This window comes from Perissodus microlepis, chromosome 12 (genome assembly GCF_051167445.1).
Source record: "Perissodus microlepis isolate ML-2025 ecotype Zambia chromosome 12, ASM5116744v1, whole genome shotgun sequence".
NCBI lineage: Eukaryota > Metazoa > Chordata > Actinopteri > Cichliformes > Cichlidae > Perissodus > Perissodus microlepis.
The window spans coordinates 18,496,475-18,516,865 of record NC_140472.1 but is presented as its reverse complement, the minus strand read 5'-3'; the positions used below and the strand labels follow the sequence as shown (position 1 = coordinate 18,516,865).

At 43.4% G+C, this 20,391-nt stretch overlaps 1 protein-coding gene across 1 annotated transcript in view; it reads right to left on the bottom strand.

Moving 5' to 3' along the window:
• The window catches only part of fam222aa (family with sequence similarity 222 member Aa), a 51,659-nt gene that overhangs the window by 14,783 nt on the left and 16,485 nt on the right, over positions 1–20,391 (bottom strand). Inside the window, exon 2 of the mRNA XM_084945834.1 lies at positions 8,877–9,019. Within this exon, the coding sequence (XP_084801960.1) occupies positions 8,877–8,973 (97 nt within the window). The 5' untranslated portion in view covers positions 8,974–9,019. The remainder of the gene's footprint in view (positions 1–8,876; positions 9,020–20,391) is intronic.

Genomic DNA, 20,391 nt, shown 5'->3' with positions numbered 1-20,391 from the left:
TTAGCAGAGCCTTGCCAGCCCAGAGCCTCATCTCAAACGCACCCAGCAGAAGAAAACTAACAGCGTGGGAAAGCACTCGCCCTGCATTCCTGCCCCATTAACACCACTGGCAGCACCAGAGCAGACCTCAAAGGAATTAAGACATTATTATCAACACTGACCTTTCTGAAATATCTTACAATATGACAAGCTATTTAGGCAGGAGCCTTAGAGTCTAGGGGAAGATATCTTAATGTGCATGAAATGGAACTAAGCAGATGAGCCTCCCTTTAATTCAGGAGATCACTGCGCATGTTAATTACTAATGATCTAGCTGAGAGTCTGGTCAACACAACACCAGTGGGTAGTTTAGTCCTCTTTGAGCCGCAAAGGAATGCAGGCTGGCAGCAGCCGTGTCAGGCCTTTTGTAGGACACCCGTGCACCAAACAAACAGAAAAACTGGGGCAACATGTTTACCTCACACTACACGCTGAATTTCATAAACAACAACAACAACAAAATTAATTTAAAAAAAAAAAACACCCAAACAAAAAGAACAAGCTCCGTGTTTGTTCCCATGACAGCCAACACCAAAAAAAAAAAAGAAAAAAAAAGGCATTTCAATGGAAAAATAACCGTCCTGAATATTTCACACTGTGAAGAGAGCTGCTCACAGTCACAGCGTCATTTCAGGCACAAGTTTCACCAGGCTCTTTCCATTTGCAATAATTTATGGGGCTGGATGGGCAACATAATAGATTAATGGAAAAAATAACTATATTCATCGCAAAAATTGCTTTCTGTTTAATAATCAAGGCCTGCCAAAGGGCTTAGTTGAGTGCACGGTTCTGTATAGAAGCAGGTTCTGTGATGAGCCAGCCCTCAGGCCTGCCTGGGCCACCCTCATTGTGCATACAGCATGGTCTAGAAAGCAGAGCTTTATCAGCAAATACCCCGAGTCAGCACAAGCAGCGGGGTGGTTATGTGCTGCGACTGGCACACCAGCCGATATTGTCATGTGCGATTAGGCCTGTGCTCATGAGCCTGTGAACTCATTCCTATGGCATCAAAGTCAACTCCACCTCCTACTCTCCTCCATTTACATCCATTCCTCTCTGCTGCCCTCTCCTCCTTCCTTCCCCAGGTTCTTCCCATTTTACATTCAGCCCTGCCACTTCATAGTGTACCTTCAGTGAACCTTGTGAAAAGCTGTGCTCTGCTGAAAACAGATAGAGAGGGAGAATAAAACAGCAGGTCAAACTGGTTTGATTTCCAAAACAAATCTCGACAGCTTAATTAACTCCATCCAAAAGGGTCATCCACAAGTTAGAGCCAGCCAGCGCAACAAAGGAGCAGACGGCTCCAGTTGTTTTGTTTTGTTTTGTCTTGGTACACCTCTCCAGATGACAAGGCTGATAGAGAGGAACAAAGCACAGCTCACGGAAGACAGAAAGACAAACTATGAGGCCCGTTATGGGGAGACATCAGGAAGAGGAAACAGAGATTAAACCATTCAGCGAAGAGCAATGCAGGACACAGAGCCAAGAAAAAAAACCCAACAAGCTAAAAACCTGACCTGAAAGATTTATGTCAGGCCCTCCTTGTTCTGTCTTTAAGAGAATATGCCACGCTGTGACACCATTTTCTCAAAGGGCTACATGTACAGCAAAGAGCCAGCAGCATTCAGAGTCATGCACAAACGCAAATGGACACAGCAACAACACACACACAGTTTTGGAGTAAAAAAAAAGAAAAACCCAGAGGTAAAGATCGTAAGCACATAAGCACAAGAAAAGGAACCAGTGCACAGAGCAGAGGAGACGGGGAGGTAAGGGAGAGAGAGCGGGAGAGAGATGGAGAGATGAAGGAAGGCTGGAGGGGCCTGGGCAGGCCTGTCAGACTGGAGAAGTGCTGGTGCGCAGGCCTGCAGGTAAATGGAAGAAGAAAGGCGCCTGCAGGCTGCCTGAGGCAAGCCTGGGCCCTTCTGTTCTATCATTTAGGAGACAAGTCCTCCACTGATTCCCAATTAATATTTAACACTGCACAGACAACAAGGCAGTACACATGCCGAGGAGAGGAGAGGAGAAGAGAGGAGAGGAGAGGAGAGGAGAGGAGAGGAGAGGAGAGGAGAGGAGAGGAGAGGAGAGAGCCATTGAAAGGACATGCATAAATGAGAACGTTGTCAAAAAGATTAATCAAAATTTGGAAAAGATTTAATGTCAGTGGAGTTTTTGAAGGAAGGATTTAATAGATGCAATGTTCTATAATGTTAACCATCGCTTAAAGCTGAATGTTTTAATGTTTATTTTTCATCAATAAGGCTCCATCTTATCCAACTATGGGACTGTGGTCAAACTTAAAAACTTGTTTTAAGTATTAAAGTTCAGTTCAACTGAATTCAGTATGCTTTATTGGCATGAATGATGCACAACTGTGTCAAGGAACCCCGTCACCAAAGCGACAAAATTAGGTTATATAGTTTATGTGGTAAGTTAGATCGATGACACCTTAAAGTTAACAGAGAAAATGAGATACAAATGTATTACAAGAACATTGTGAGTAGATCGTCACCCACTATCTTGCTGGGGAGATTCACCAAGCAGTCTGAGTGCAAGTGAAAGCACCATTAGATTATGTAACAGGTAGTGTAGAAGCAACATACTGACAGCTGTATGGTCTTCGCAGACCCATGGCTCTTATTCATTATTATTTAATAGATTCATTTTTATTGCATAAAAAGAACTGACTATAGGCCAGTACAAACTATTACTGATATCAAATTTGAGTTGTATTCTTGCAAGTAAATGTTTTGTTTCTTACTCAATGCACTCCTCTAAATGAAACCTGTATATTTGTATCACTGGCACCATCTGGTCACTGCCATGATCAATTTCCTGAGAAGCCACTTTCATTTGAAGGCCAATCTGACAATCTGAGTTTGCAGATTGTCCTTTGAATTGTGATTGGTTAGGGGAAACTGATTCTTGGGGATAGTCTCTAAAGTCTTTAAGGAACCATGGAAGAGGGTTGTAGCAAGAGGTCTAGGATAAAACGTTAGGGTCAAACCATGGCCTCAAATCTTTAACTATGTAAGTAAATATTCAGATATGAACATCCTAAAATGACAAAAATGGGCTTCATTAGAATGAGCAAACAGCAGACTGCAGTTAAATGTCCCAGTGGATCAATGATTTGATTATTGTGCTGTGGTCAGTTTGGACTCCCATGCTCTCTCTGCCAAAACCTCTGCACTGCTTAGGCAGAAAGAAAAACCAAAGGCAGGAGTGGTATTAAAAGTGCATTGCTGGTTCAAACCAAAACTACACACTGCTACTGGCTCTCTAATTTCAAATTGCTCACACATGACTTCTTGTGCATTTTCTAATCATGTTTACACCCTTCAAAGAACTCGTGCAACAACATACTGATCAATATGTACTCTGTGAATCTGAATAATAGCTATGAGGTTAAAATGCGTTGGCTAATTCACTTAAAACCAAATGCTGCTGAATCCTCCAAAGAGGACTACTTTTATGCAAAATATTGCCAGTTTAGTAGAATTTAAGAGGGTAAATAATAATATCTTGATTTAAACTTTCAAATCTGCTGTAGTATTTTCATTTGGATGAAGCGACTAGACAGAAATAGAGCAATTAATGGCTTGAAGTCTGGTTAAAAAAACTCAAACTTTTCTTCCAACTCGCACACTTTTAAAGTCCAATTACTGGACCAAAATTCCGTTTTTATTTTAAGTTTTGTTAAGACGTGCATGCTCAAAAACAAAATATCCTGCCAGGAGTGTGCCAAACCTCCTGAACGCCTCTCACAGCCAGGCTGTGCTGGGTTTAGCTTTATGAAGACACGATCATTTCCTGTGGGACAGCTAGAGACTGCAGACACTCTCTGTACCCTCGCTCAGATCCTCCAACCCACCCCCACTTTCTGGCAGGCGAAGACAGAGGGTGTCGATGCCTTGCACCTGGGACGCCCAAATGCCAGCTCGGAGGCTTTGGAACAAGGAACCTGTTTTTGAACCCAAGTCCTGCTGCGACCAAAACTACACCAGAGTCCCTTTTCCTCAAGCTCACCTCTCAAGGCAATAAGATTGCTTCACCCCCTGTGTTCACAGCAGAAGGCAGAGGGCAGAGGGAAGGCATGGCTCTGCTGGATGCCACCATCCGGAAATGATTCTCTGTGTGCCAGCAATCAGACGCCAACACGACAGAAGAGGCTGTGGTATGCATGAGGTAAGATATGCACAACTAATATCATATGGCTCTCTCTCTGAAATAAACTGCGACTCAAAATTCTCCGCTTTTCACAATCTAGCAATATTACAGAAGTGCAAATTACACAATCAGTGCAGCTATGCAAAGCCAGCGATTCCTCAAAATGAAACTGCATAAATAGGAATCGAGGATGAGTTATGGAGGAAGACGTGGATAGCTGTCAATCACCTTGCACTGTAAAAAACACCTCGTGACCTCTGCTTCCTTGCTGCAGACAGTGGAATAATGACAGTCTCTGTGGACCCTCTGTGGAATTCCAAATGGGAGTTAGAAATGAGGTAGTTCAATCAGCGGGAAAAGGTCAAGTGCATGCAGATTTGCTCTCCCTTGCAGTCTCCATTCCTTTTTTCCCAGTTTCGCTTTACACCCTCCAGCCCCCGCCACCTCCAGGGTACTGAGGCAATCAGGGTAAAGGCTGTTATTTCTGCTGCTGCAAGTGACCACATTTAAATATTCAACTAAAAAAGTCCCTTCCCTCCCCTTTCTTGCCAACTCCCCCTTTTCCCCCTTGGATAGTAGTTGTTGAAGTATTGTGGTGCAATTTGATACGGCCAGCTAATTCCACTGTTATGTCTCGTACTGCCTCAGACAAGTGTGGAGGAGAGGTGGCAGCAGGTCATTACCTGAGCATATTTCCCTCCCAATGGCAGTGTGGCTTAGGAAGAGAAGCAGCTAAAAGCAAAGAAAACTAATGGCTTTGGCAGCTCTGCCTGCAAAAGCATGGGGCTATTAGGAAAACTACAATCCCCAGGTGTACCTCTATGTCATGTCCTAAGGCTGTATGTGACAAGGCCAGGTTGTCTCTGTCGATCAAGCTGGAAGAGGGCCGAACCTGGCCTGACATAGCATGAACCTGGGATACCAAGCCTTCTGGGAATTTTTCATCTACACCTGGCTGATTGGCACCCCCGGGCCTCCCGGGTGGTGTCACACAGGGTTATGGTTGCAGGTGTGCTTGTGTAAATGTGTGTGTACACATCTCTGCTACAAGAAAAATTCTGGGTTGTACAACAGTTGATTGAAGAGTGGCTTTAGCTTTAAATAATAATTAAAAAAAAGTAGCTTTATGTGTTTGACATAAGTAGAATTGCGTTCATCTTTAAAGGAAAACATTTTTGTTTTAATTAGGCTTAGGTGCAGTGACACCAAAAGTAATTATAAATCACCATTGTGTGCTCATGAGTTGCAACCAGGCCCTGTTGAGGTTAGAGACACAAGGGAACACCCAGGTTTAGCCCAAAGTCTGATCCAATCATTGGACAAATATGGGAGTGGCAGTAAGCTGTTTTGTTAACAAGGGTACTGTAGTATTGACAGCATGCCTGGACAAAATGTGCAAATATGCACACCCATTTTGACAACTGCATCATTACAAAATGTCATGCTGGCACAAACGCAACTGCTAAGGAATGAATAAACAAATTAAAACCTGCTGAAATTTGAAAAGATATTATTTTGGAAAATAGCCAGCAGAAATACCCCCATCAACTACTCAAGTGAAGGATTCTGGACCTGTTATTCTCTAGCGGACATACGACAGAGTAATTGCTGTCTGGGCAAGAGGGGAGGCAGGGTAGTGGTGGGGGCTGCTGGGCCTCCTGTCCAGCCATCTCAGTGTTCACTGGACTGGTCCGCCTCCCCCGTTCCCCTCCGAGAGCGGGGCTTTAACGCTCACCCGTGTTCCCTGGACCTTCCGGACCACATCGAAGGATGATCAAGGAAAGGGATGGGTGGAGAGGGAGGTCACCACCGGCTGAGGGTGGCCAGGGTCAGTGGCATCCATTCACCCCTCTCCCCCTGCAGGGCCTTTCTCTCTCATCTGCCTGGATGGGTGCCCTCTCTGTGGGGCACAACACGATGAGAGGTCCTGGCTCCGCTGCCGTCTCTGCCTTTCATGTCTCCATATAGGGCAGTGGTAGATAGACGTGGAGGGGGAGGACGAAGGAGGGGGCAAGCTACAAATGTCACCCATAAGGGGGGATTTAATTAAAAATGACAGGGGCTGGCGCTGGAGAGTGCAGCCACATATGTGTGGAATTTGGGCGCAGTGAAAGCAAGTGCCTATGATTTATAATTCAAGTAATGCTCCGCACTCCTTTTAATTCTACGGCCAAAGAAAAAAACTATCAAAAGGCTGCCCTGTGAGGCTAATCCAATATGATATTTTTAAGGGCAGGCGGTCAATAGCTTTTTGAAAAGCCAGCTTCTCTGTCTCCCTTTCTGCTTCTCTCTCTCTCTCTTCTCTACTTGTCTGTCTTTCCCCGTGTCTCTCTCTGCTCCTGCCTCCTTTCTCTCCCCGCTCTACAGTACCTCACCCCACCCTCCTGAGCACAGACACAGAGCGGGCTGTGATAATGGAAACATCCCGCTCTCCGCCTCCTGTTTCTCCTGCTAAGCTCTGTGCGCTTGGGGGAAATTGATTGTCTGGCGAGCCGATCTGAACGCTTCCAGCTGATGGTAGAGCCAGTTAAGTCCTTTTTTATTGAGGGTATGAGGGATTTTTAATGGGATTCAATGGGAGTCGCATCAATGAACTGTGCAGCCACTCGGCATCTGCATGCAGGGGCTTTTTCTAAAACCCTCCTCGCGCTCTTATCCCAATGCTCTGCCACCCCACCTCCACTTTCTCTGACACACACACCCACACATACACATGCAGACAGGTTTTTGTGTAAAGGAAAGCAGATGCAAATGACAGAGCTCACCTCTACCTTCGCTGCCACGTAATCCCCCTCCTGCACTTTTACTTACTGTCCATTTCAAGGGTGTATTCTTATATTCAGCTTCCTGTTGAGAGCCCTGTCATTTTACCCACAAACCCATTCCATTCTGGCACAAACTTGGCCACGACCAATCAGTCATGGGACCTGCTCAGCATGGTGACCTGAGTGTGCCCACTTCTGCAGCCAGACCCACTGTCTGCTTTTCTGCAGCCTTTCTAGGCCCGGACAAACAATTGCCTTATTGAGGCCAAGTGGTGCACGATGGTGGAAATCCAACACTTGCCTCCCCCTCCCTCCAGTCCAAGGACAGAAAGGAGGTTATTATGTTCAAACATCCTCATTATGAACCTCAAGTCAGTCACTGCGGTAGTCCTTCAATCAAAGGGTTTAACAGGTGGAGAAGGAGAGGGAGTGACAGGGAGAGTTAGACAGAGAGGGTCAGCGAGAGGGAGGGCAAAGGGAAAGCTGGAGACTGTTCTTTTTCTCTATTGATTTGAGTCCTGACTCCCACTGGCTGCTCTTCAATAAAGGACCTTGAGAGGAAGTGGGCTAATCCTGCAAAATTGGAAGTAGGGAATCGATTAAGAAGACTGCTGAAGACTCCTTCCATTTCTCTCCCTTCCTCTTCATCTTTACCTTCACTAATTTTATTTTCACAATTTCTCCTTCCCCCTCCCCCTTTCACTGTGCCTCTTTCTCTAAAACCTCATTAGCGATTTGTGGTTGGTTCACTAATCTAAAGAGCTAACCCTTCCAAATGCACCCAAGGCTTTGTTTATCTCTCTGTTCCTCCCTGTTTCACGCACACCTATACACCTCCATATCCACACAGACTAGAAAAAACAACAAAAAAAGTCTGAGTACATATATTATACAGTCACCTTTTTGTTTATGATTCTTCTCTCCTCTGCATAAGGAATTTGGAAAGTGACGCTGAGCTGAAGAGTAGCTAATTGGACAGTGAGGAGCTGAAAAAGAATTTGGGCAGTGCTTCATTTCTTCACCAATCAAGAGTTTCAAGCCTTTCACAGGGCTAGTTAAAGGCTTGATACAATGCTCCTCTGATGAAGAAGCCCAGATCCTTCTATTTCCACTAAGCCTTTGTAAGCTTGGGTAAAAACTGCAAGGTTAGTACTCCCCTGCTCTCCATCCGCCAGCCCTTTTAATCAGCTTGAGGTAGCTCGTAGCCCTGCCATGTAAACAAAGGCCAATAAAGAGTCTAGGAGTGTTAAATAAGCAGGAAAGACCTTTCCTCCACTTGTCAGACAAAAAAGGCTTATCCAAAGCTTCAGCAAAGTTAACGAGAAGTTCACCTTCCAGAGGCCTGACCGCTGCAGCTCTCTTTAATCCCAAACTGGTTAGAGCTAGTTTCGCCAGCACTCTTAGCGGTTTTCAGCCCTGGCTCATCTCTGTCCCTTTACACCATTTTGTGGGTGGACAGAGGGTGGTGCTCGGGAGCAAACAGAGCAGCTGTCACACTTTACATGCGGCCGGCACAACCAGGGCCAGACACTGTAAATGTTTACAGACCCTCAGGGTCACCCAGGGCCACTGAGGCACGTTAAACACTGTCTGTTCGGCCCTGTTGCCACGACTGCACAATCAGCACTGCTAAACAGCCTCCCTCACAATGAGTAGCCAAACAACATAGCATTCCAAGGTCTAAGTGCAAAGTGAATGAAAGTGTTTAGAATTCCTCAGAGTATTGAGAGAAAATAGTGCCAACAACAGAAACTGAAAAGTCTATTTTTCGTAACTTCTCAGTTAGGGTTAACAACAAGTTTCTGTCCTTCAGCATGAAGATCAAACACAAACGTCGTTCTCATTCCACTGCTTCAGGCAAGAACTCCTGACCTCCATCGCACCCTCTCTTTGTTAACTTACATTTCCGTCCAAGGGCTTGTGGTGGCTCCAGGGTCTTGCTGGCACACACTGGGTGCTGGGGTTGAGGGTTTTGCCTCCTCTGCAAACAGGCCAGCATGGCGAGGTGGGCACAGTACAACAGCCGGGGGAGTTCTGCGGCCAACCTAGAGTAGAAAAGGGGCAAGAGAAAGAGAAAAAGAGGAACACTGCAGTGAATTAAGCAGGATGATTCGAGGTCAGAGCTCCATGGCCGTGTCTCGTAAGGCTGCAGGAACTCACTCTGGGCTAGATGGGCTAGGTTTCTCACTCACGATTTAATTGGTAAAGCATGCCTACGGCTGCCTGCCCCTCAGCTGTGTGTTGAATGATAAACACACACCTGCATCGGGGCACCACAGTTGACACGGGTTCAGAGCACAGTCCAGGCCAGTCACTCTGCAGCTTCAAACAGCACATCCACAAAGCCATTCAACTGCATCTCCTGTCCATGAAACCATCGTCAAAACAAACACACGGGCTCACACACAAAGTAGCAATACTCAGGCACACTGAGACACATTCTTTCCAGGCCAGTGTGTACGTGGTGATTGATGGCGTTATCTATGGACAGCTAAAAAAAAAAAAAAAAAAAAAAAAATGGGAATGCTGAGAAAACAGCAGTCTGCCTGCAACAACTTAACATGCAACAGCTCTGGGGGACTGTCAGGAAAGGCCTGGGGGGGACTGAGTGGTGTATGCATGTATGTGTAGCCGTGTGTTGAACCGTATGGTTGCATGTGTGTGTGTGTGAGCAAATGCGATGGGCTGGGAGGGGGAGACTGCCAACCGTACATCAGGGCTAGTGACGGCACTAATCAATCTCCCTCTAGGCTATAAATCTCCAGCTCTACACTTCCATTTTTCCCCCACAGCCACCTTCACTCAGGAACAGGGAAGCAGTTGCTGCTAGTTTCTCCTGAAAAAGCCCATCCTAGTCCTAGTGGAAAGCACAGGACACAGTTTTACATATATTATGCAGATACAGGTTATCATTCATTAGAAACTTATGAGTGTCACGTAGCACAATGATGCCTGATTACTTCTACTGGTTTTATAGGCCAGATGAAAACAGCTAAAGCAAACCGCTGAGGTTCCAGAAGTGATTTTATATGATAAGGATCGAGATTCACTTCACCATTGTTTACTCAGCGGATACCGTTCATTTCCTGGAACCACACGCTCTCGCTGTATTGAACACTTTTGCAGCCCAGTCTCACCTACAATGGATAATGGCTGTGTCTATAAAAAGGATTGTGGCCTTAATCTTAGCTCAGCCTGTGTTTGAATGTCTTGTCCAAAATGCATCAATATGAAACACTATTGTTTCCATCTGGGCTGGTCTCCTCCCATATTAAAACAAAGAACAGAGGCAAATATTTCATCTATGCTGTCAGCGCCAGCGTCTCCCGCCATGATGCGTGGCAGATTATTGAAAAATGATTTCTCATGCGCCTGTCACAGGCTTGTCCCCTGTTATTTATTTTCTCAGTGAATCACTAAATGAACATTTAGCCACCTGCCATCAGTCCATTACTTAGTTTTATAGATTATCATTTTAATATGAAAGAATGCAATTACAATGATTACAAGATAAATTAATGGCAGCAAAGCGCCGGCTCCTGTCTCATTCATTTAAAGAATAAAGCAAAACACAGACCAGCAGTGAAAATCGTCAAAATATTAAACCAGTCATTGAAGAATCCAAACAAATCAAGCTTGTAAATGACCAAATGTTCCTGTAATATTTGACCAAAGTGAAAAACCATCATCTAAAGCAGGCTACGTTATGACTTACAAACACTTACAAAGTAAATTTTGTAACTTTTATTGAATATCTGTGACAATGACTTCCAAATGCATAAATACAAATTTGTGCTACGTCATCTGGCCTTAAAACAGAACATCCCCGGCACAGTTTAGGTGAAAAAGAGGAAAATTATAGACAAAATCCTTCCTCTGAGTTTGGCAGTAATTAACTTTCGATTTGTATTTACAGGTGTATTTGTATAAACTTGTGAAATTCCCCACATATATTTTACCTTTTAAAAAAAGGAGATTTAAGAAGTGCATCCAAATGTTCTACAGCCATTTAGCTTTTCGAATGATTCAAGCAAAATTTGATTAGAAGTGTGAGGGTGGAAAATGCAGAAAGGAACTACGATACGCAAACACATCTAGCTGCCTGTAATTAACACTGAATGACTTCCCTGGTTTGAATAGGCAATGATCAGAAACAGGTGTTAAATGCATCCTCCCCGCCCAGAATGCAGTCTTTCACCCATAAAAAGCCTTTTAAAAAAATAAAAAATAAAACAGTTTTAAAGAAATTACATTTGACCTCAGACCCCGAGGCTTGTATAATGCACTTAACACTCGCAGTCACATGTATTTTTAAAGCCTTTTAGAAGCAGCACAAAACAACTCTTTTAGCCTGTCGGTGTGAAAAGGATGTTCACTACAAATGCATCTCTCTAATAAATATGAGTAAACTGCATCTTTAGACTCCGAAGACTCTACTCCCTCTTCCTCTCTCACACACATTTGCAGTGAAGAGAGGGGCCACTCTCTGTCTCGCCAGGTGCTTGAGCAAAAAAAGGTCGCTTGCAGTGCCATTTCCTCTCACACACAGGCAGGCCTGGCCTAAACACACTGGCACTTTGAGCTCATTACTGGCTATTCACATAATCCTTTCTCTGTGTCCTCGCTGTGAGGATACTAATTTCACAACAAGCCCATCCTCACAGTCCATTTGTTCAAAGATAGTGGTTGAGAGAGTGGAAAGGGACACATGGTGTAGATTGAGACTAAAAGCTAGTCTTAACGGGGGATACCGCCGCCGCTTTCCCCTCTCTGAAATAAAAGACAGTCGTCTAACTACCCTCCATTTTTCTCCATTTGCTGCTCACCAAATGTATTCGGAGGCATTATACTTGCTGAAAGAGACCCTCTTTTTTTCAATTCAATTTCAAGAACCAATTTTCCCCTATTATTGCCGTTAAGAGAGAAGCCGAAGGTGCAAGTCTTCAGCTTGTTTGTCATGTCCCTCTTTTCCCCTCATCTCCTCCCATTAGGTTATTGTACTACTTAGCAGATGTCTATCAGTGGCAGGAAATAATCTCCAAACTAAAACCCTGTCATCCATCGTCCAGCTGCCCAAAAAAACAGCCTGTCTTCCTGAGGTCAAATCCCGTGGAGCTGCTGAAGAATGTGCGAGCACACACACTCACTGCCCCCCCCCCCCCCCCCCCCCCCCTCCCAAAAAAAAAAAAACCCCACCTGCACTTCACTCACTCATCAAATCCACTCACAGGTCTCCTATTACACCAGTGCAGGGATATCTCAAAAGCCAGGATGTCTATCGGCTCTTTCTCGTTCTGCTAACGCTGCTGCAGGGTTTGCAATGGGGGCGGAAGATCAGTCCCATGAGATGAGGGAATAAGCCGGAATCAAGAGGCGGTGGGCTTGGCAGAGGGCTATTTCTTAGTTAAAAGGTTCTTAAACTGCAGAGGAGATCAGAAGAGATGGCTCCCTGCGCCCAAAGCTGTCTGCTCAGATAAGCATCCTGCCAAGTGCGGGGTGTAACAGGGTGGTCATGGATGAATGAACGGTGTGTGCGTGTGTTTTTTGAGGTATACATGTTCCAGGTGAAAGAGAGAGTGAGGCAGCTGATACCCAGGACATGTCCATACTAACAGGTTTTCATCTTAAAATTAAAATGGAAAACTTTTGCTCCTTTTTGCCTAACATCCAAACTACTTTACCTTTTTTGGGGGGGCACTGAAAACAGAGATTTTATTTTAATTTAAAAACTCTCCGACTGTGTTTTAGTCTGAAGTAGAGAAACAATGTTGGAGACAACATGTGCAGTTTGATTTGAGTCCTCGTCTGATTCATCACGCTGCTGTCACATTACGCTTTTCATTCGTCTTGACTACCAGCGGTTATTTTAACACGGTACTTCAGGTGTTGCTGACCTTGATTTCTGTACCATCAGAAATCAAGATCAGCAATGTGCTTATCATGCTGGCTCTATGTGCCGGTGGCATGCAGTGTTCATTTTTTCAGGAGTTTATTTATGAACAAAGGTTATTTCTTTGCTGGTGCTAAAATGCTGATCTGGTTATAAATATAAATACATTAAAGTTAAAGTAGCCTCGGGGCCAGGTACTTATGGCTCTAAAAATATATCTCAAGCAGCAAAAACTATCCAAATTAAATGCATGTCCAACCTGAACTGTTGGCTTACTGTGTAATCAGATGGGTGCTGGTTTAAAATACGTTTGCATTAAATGTGAACCGCACTTCTGCAGCTGTTTGTGTTTAAACAGCATTTATCATGTGTAAACTCTTATTTACTGCTATATGAAAAGTTTATCAGTATCACAGGATTTACGCTCATATAAGCCAGTCTGCATCTCCAGCAGCAACATTCTGTATTAATACAGGGCACGCGTATCAAGACTGAAAGCTAACATCTGGCTGTTGGGGTGATTAACAGGTTTGACTGCCATTTCCAAAACCTAACTAAACTAGTCCGTAGCTCCTATAACTGTAACCGCTTTCTTGTAACAATTGATTGGAATAATTAACAATGTATTGATTGGATATCAGCCTGATTCTGACAAAAAGCTGCACTGGTTACAGCCATAATGGCTCCAATCAATCACTCGAGTTCTATTTTGTCCAGTGTTTACTACACTACGCTTCAGCTGCAGCGCACTCGCTCTCACTCACTTACGTTCAGTGTAACACTTGCTGGGAGCTTTTATTGCGCCTACAGCAACATAACTTCTTGTTGTCAACTCTGCTTCTATTATTTCACTTCACCTGTGTAGAGTGAAACTGCTTCCTTCCTTCCCTGAAGAAACAGGTGAAGTCGTAAGTGATAGCCATATTGTTCTCATTTTAATACTTTATTCCCACTGGGTTATTATTATTATGGTCATTGTTTTACTAAGAAATACTGAAACAGTAAATTTATATTCTTGGATGTATCTTATTTAATTTTCTTGTATTCAGTGTGTTGCAAAATAAAGGTTTGTAGTATGATACAACATCAGCACCGCTATCTGCGAGAAGCTGATTTCATGTTTTGCCAGTGTTAGCGGGAAAAATAAACTATTTTCCAGCTCTAGTTAATGTTGCTGTTGTTGCGGTTGTTACCAGTTTACAGAAAACTTCTCATCAAGCTTCTACAGTTAATCGTCTTAAGCGTCAGCAGTGAAAATTTCCCCTCCCATCAGTGGTTCGGGAGCCTGGCAGACAGCCTCGACAATAAGCGGGGGGCGTGGCTTCAGCCTAATTGAATGGTGACCCTGCAGTCTCACTATGGGATGCCCCATGCAGTGCTTTTAACAAGCTGCTGTGTCTCCCCTCTTAATAAGCCCAAACAAGTTAATCCAATCGACACACTCAAACCCTTTCTTTTTCTTTAACAAGGCACTGCCTCTACCCCGTTAATCCCTGGCTCCCCCCTTCTCCGTCACCATACCGTCACATGAATGGAGGGAGAGTGAAAGGCTCCATTAGGGAGGACTGGCAGTAAACCCCTTTCGGCTCGGCACTTTCCACACACCAGCATTAAATTATTTGCACTCATACTGTATATTCAAACACCCACTCACTAATGCTCACATGTATCCGACAAAAAAAAAAAAAGGGTCTATTTGGATGTGGCACACAATGAGAGGGTTATGTTCGCCGACCCTGATCCACATAGACAAGCCAACAACAAAACCACACACAAACAAAAATTCTGAGGGGACGTTTGCCGAAAGGCACGCACTCTGGGACATGAAAAAGGCATTGTTAACAAACCCTCCCATCTCCACAAACAACAGCCACTGATTCCCTAACAATACAAGCCCCTGGATGCACTCACCCACCAGCTCAGTACAACCTCACACCAGCGCGATAAATAACCTGCACAACAAAAGGCCATTGTGTGTAAAAGCCAACAGTTTGGGCATTATTGCCATGATATACAGTGTTGGAATAACATATTGGCAGCAGAGCCTTATATATATAATGCAGCATGTCACTGTTATTGGGGCTTATACGGCCTTGTATGCCGAGCAGTCATATTTATAAGAGGTTTCCCTGCAGATGAAGGGCAACTTGGCAAAAACACTCAGCTGTTAGCTTTCCATATTCCAGTCAGCTTCAATAGCTTCGCCCATGGGATGAAGGGTGAGGAATGTCTGGCAGTCCAATAGCAGCGAGTCGTCTGTCATCTCTAATCAAAACACGCATGCCTAGACTAATGTCAAGCCTATAATAGCAATGAGGACTAATTGACTTCACAGCCAACTACTGCATCTTTGTGCTGAGCTACGTTTCATTAGTGCTAAATAACAGCCTCACAAAGCATTGAGCTGTTACGTGGCAACTAAACTCCAGTGTTTAAAAAAGAGGAAAAGAGACTGAAGTTCAGAAGATAGTAAATGTATGTCCACACAGACTAAGGAGCATCTAAACCAGTTATGAGTGGACATATTAAAAATACTCTCATTTCTCCAAATGAACTGCAATACGAGAGTAAAATCTGAAGGTGGTTCGAGTTGACTTGTCAGGCAGTGTTTCCACCAGTTTGCGCTCCTATTCTAGGAAGGTTCACTGACAGACACCTGCCTAGAGGTTGTTAATGTTTACCCATTTGCTGGGTTTAATGTCAATTATTTTGTGGAAGATTGGAGCCCAAGTATGAGATCTAACCAAGCCTTGCAATCTTATAATCAAGCTGTAAATTCTTCCTGATCTTGTTCTGAGAATATTACACAGCAGGCTGTAAAAGATTATTAAGACTTTTTTAAGAATGTGTCTATTTTCCTGACTTATTTGGCAAATCCCGTTTAGTCATTTTGCATGCACATCAAGCTTCATTTGTCTTTTCAGACTGTTTGTAGCTGCAAGAACTTGTTTTGTGCATCCCTCATAGTAATTGCTTAATAATCACACTTGATTTGGTAAGTCACATTAGTATTCCAAATACTGGTGTTGTGTCAACATCAGCACGTTAATTTGCAAAAGGCAACACGCTCCCTCAAAAACCTTACCCAGTATAGTTATTATTTTCTATTTTTAACAAAATCCTCAAGGTTGTTTTATCTTAAAACATAAATATTTAACATTTCTGGATAAGAGGATCCACTAGCCTTTAAACATACATCAACTCAAAGATGAGATGTGAAACAATATAATCAACAACAGACCAAATGCTCAAAGGAAGGCACCGTTTGCACTGGTGACATTTTATAGATGGACTTCTTACCATAATTCTGACAATAATTCATGTTACAGTGTTGGACGGTATTGATCCCCCCTCACAACTTTTGTTTTTCGCTACAATGCACTCCACACTTGTCACGTTAAAGACGGTAACATTGTATTGATTGCAACACGGTATATTAAACTCTTGTAGAGAGATTTATTCACTAACTGTAGGGTTGGCGGTTTGATCCCTGATCACTTGCTATAATGTGTTGTTTTTCACTTACACCTCACAGAGAAAATCTCCGGTTTCAAGAGATTTTCACTCTCATAAAAGAAAGTAACCATCAATAAAAGAACTGACATTCATCTTACATTTATTTGACTTAATACAGTGCTTGGGATGCATGCCAGTGCTTTGTATTGACTTGAATTGTTATATCACTAATCTCAAGAAATTTCTCACTTTTCTGACGCCTACATATTTTTTCTTGTTTCAAGAAACCTTGCTAAAGCATCTGTACTGGCAGATAATTAGACTTATTTCTAGTGGGAATTCTTCTCTAATCAAGAATTAAATTCTTATATTTAGTTATTTATTTTTTTGTTGTTGCCGCGAGCAGACCAGCTCGCATAGTTCGGCTCACTCTTTGCACCTGCAGCTGTTCCTGCACATGGAGTTCATAACATGCTCCGCTGCCTTGTAAGGTTTCGAAATAAAAAATGTCCCCACATATCCGAAACATTGTAAAGCACGGCCAATCAGAGCTAGTGAGGAAAACAATGTATAGTGCGCCGCAGTACTAGGAAGCAATCAGTCTCCAGTTCTCCGAGGCATTACCTGTGCAGCTTTCGGTGGGACTTACCAAAGCATTAGTCATGTAAGGCTTAACATTACTGCTCTTTTTACACCTACAGAATGAGTGATCACCGCGGAGCTGTTACAGCAAGCCAAGCACGATGAGTATGACCTTCACATCACATGTGACAGTGAAGGGGCCTTGAGCACCGAGGGGTTAAGGACATTGTTCTTGACAGAGTCTGCCAACTTGCGAAACGGTTTTCTTTTCAACAGGCCTGAGAGCTGAGACAGTTTCTTCACCCTCGATAAACATGAAGCAATATTTCTGAGTAAAATGTAACTGAAATATATCTAATCAAAGGTTAATGTATTCAAATAATAAATCATTAAGGGAAATGTGAATATATACCAATCAGATACATTTCATTTGAACAGATTTTATTAAATTTAGCATTTTACTACACAGGAACTGTAATTTTGGGCATAATTTGAGTTTAACGACTTTTGACCGCTCTTACTGATCAAACAGTAAGAGTTTATGTGTTGATTGAAGGGTTTGTTTATTTTGTGTAAACAACAGTACAAACAGAATACCGTTTTAGCCTTTAGAAAAGCGTCCTTTGCACTGATAGCCGACCGGGAACCTGCCCTCATTCATTTCAACCAATGTACTCTTCCAAAACAGAGTCCCTGCGCTCCTGCTCAAGCCTGTGGGGGACTTTGAGCAATGAGAGTGTGGCTTAAGATTGTCAGACAAACCACAGTGGAAACACATCCTGTTCCCCTCTTATTGTCTCAGCCTTTGTTGTTTTTTGTTATATTGTTTTACAAAGCAAAAGGATCAGTTGTTGTTTCATACCACTTTCACACACAGACCCAGCTAAATGATTATCGAACAATGTAGAGGCCGACTGTAAAGTTTATCCTGAAAAACACAGGGCAACTGAAAGGGATGATCTTTAATTAACTAAAGTTTAATCACACATTCAAACTGCATATCAATCCAAAACAAACAAACAGAATGCTTCTCCATGCAAAACCCAGGAAGCCAAATATAAACCAGCTCCCTCCCTGCTAACTTCAGCAATATGTGAAAAAAATAACGATTTTTTGGTTTTAATGCTGGGATTTCTGTTTTCCTCCATAAACCTTATTACACACTGTTTGTAAAGCATTGTTGATGTTGCAAAATTTCTTATCCCAATGTGACACAATCCTTTATTGTCCCAGACAGGTCCATTCATGGCTTAACACAACAACAATAAAACAAGGGCTCTTTTTCCCCCCCCTTTCTAACCATCCTATAGTGGCTCACTTGAATATTCAAATGTTCATTGTCTTTTCTGCGTTTTGTTCATTGTTTGTTGTGCTGTCATTCCTCAGCTTGGCTCCTGAACTTCAAAGAAAGGCTTATGTCAATTTATGATGAAATGGAGTGAGCAGGCGAGAGGCAAGACGGAGAGGGAACGAGCGAGAGAGAGAACCTTCATGCAATACGGCCCTGCCTCAGAATGTATGCTTATTAATGGGTGTTCAATAAATCAATGGAATATAATTAAATTCAAACAGTGTGATTTCTTCTCCGACTCCAAATATCACTCTCTCTGCAGGGCCTAAGGTGACCCCAATTCCCATGGTCCAAAGGACAACTCCGCTGTCTTTCACTGGAGGGTGTCACAGATCCAATACTAAGTCATGCATAACATTAGCGTGTTTTGAAGCCCACAAGGCAATCAAATAGTGCACCGTTGAAATGTTGACACTGATCTCATTTGATATATCTCAAGTGTGGCAAAGCCATTTTTGCTCTGCTGGATATTAAAGACTTTAAAAGAGAGGATGACACGAGTGCTCACAGCTAGTTTGGAAAAGGAAACAGGCAGTTTTCGCCACATATTTTCTCCGTATTGCAGTTTATATCGCTGAGACTCAGCAGTCTCTCTTTTACTCCATAATGTGTGCCATCCAGCTGTTGTCATCTTTTCCCTCTCGAAGCTGGCCCCGACCATGCCAGCAAAGGGAATCCAATTGGACAGAGTGGGAGGTGAGTCTGCGGTTGGTAATCACCTGCTGGCTAAAGGCACAGATGGCACAAACATCAGCAAGATGTTTATGCAGCAGCGATCCAAGAAGTCTTTCTGACAGGCTGACAAACAAATACAGAAACCTGAGAAACCCACAGGAAGCTGAGGAAGCACTGCAAGCAGGTTTGATGCAGAAAGTTGGCAACCTGGGAGTAAGTGAGCAACCTGAGGTGCCAAGAACTGATCCCTGTGCTGTTTTCACAGGCAAGATGCTGATTGCAGATTGTAATGATTTAAAAATTTAGACTCTTTGCTCAACAAGAGTAGCCTAATAACGTACTGTGCTATGAGCCGATGGCAGAGTTAGCAGCACTCATGCAGGCTGACTTCTTCTTCCTCTGTGATTTTATTTAGCAGACCAAACACTTGCATTCTGTTTCAGGTTTTAGGACTGCACTTCAACGAGAACACGACTGTTGTACATCTGTTAAGATTTTTCCCTGAGCTGCCATGACTTCTTCTGACACGCTGGAGAGAGCCCATTTAAGTTTTCACTAGGATTAACAGGCGATATATTTAACTACAACAGTTTGCACAAGCATGCAGCTATCGCTCCAATCAGGTGTAAAGCCTGTTAGCTCTTCTCTCTCAGCTCTGGATGAAGGAAGTTAGACGAAGTCATTTAGTTTATTGATGTTGCTGGCAGAGTTTTTTTATTTTATTTTATGGTAGTCAAGGCTCCCAACACATCAAACATATCAGAGTAAAAAGGCCCCAGAGACATCCCTCTTCTTGAAGACTCCCCAGCAGATGAGCTCCTTCTGCTCTCTGTGTTACTGCTTGGTGCCGTGGTTTGTCCTTCACAAGAGACAGGTAACACTGCCAAGACCCAGTAATTAGTGCAGATGGAGACTGTAATACTCTCTTCCCCTCCCTGCAGAAATGCCAAGGGAGGCAATCTATAAATTCCTGCATATTAATGCAATTTAAAACCACTCCAGACACCTTGCTGGAGGCATGTGATAAAAAGGGTGAAAGCCAGACTATGGCACAGAGCTGCGGATATGTCGCTGACATCAGTACTGTCTCAGCAACTTTGTGACCTAACACAAACCGGAATCGAGTCCCAATCTGTCTCCTTTCTTGGAAAATGCTTTCCAAATCCTGACCTTAGGCCTTACAACTGGGTCTCTATCAATAATTAAATGGTAATCTAAAAACCCATTTTAGTTAGGTCATCTTTCTGCGCCATTGTCCCCGCTTCTCTTCTTCCTCCGTCTATTTTTTCCCGTCTTTCCGTAAGATCTAGTTAGAGATTCCATTAGCATGAGAAAGCAGGCTGGTAATTGTCTTCACCCTACTGAGTGATCCCTGGATAGAGGATTAGGCAGTGAGAAAGCCCTATTTCAACTTGGAGCACAGATGCTGCCCACAGCCAACCCACTCCAGATTAGATTAGACT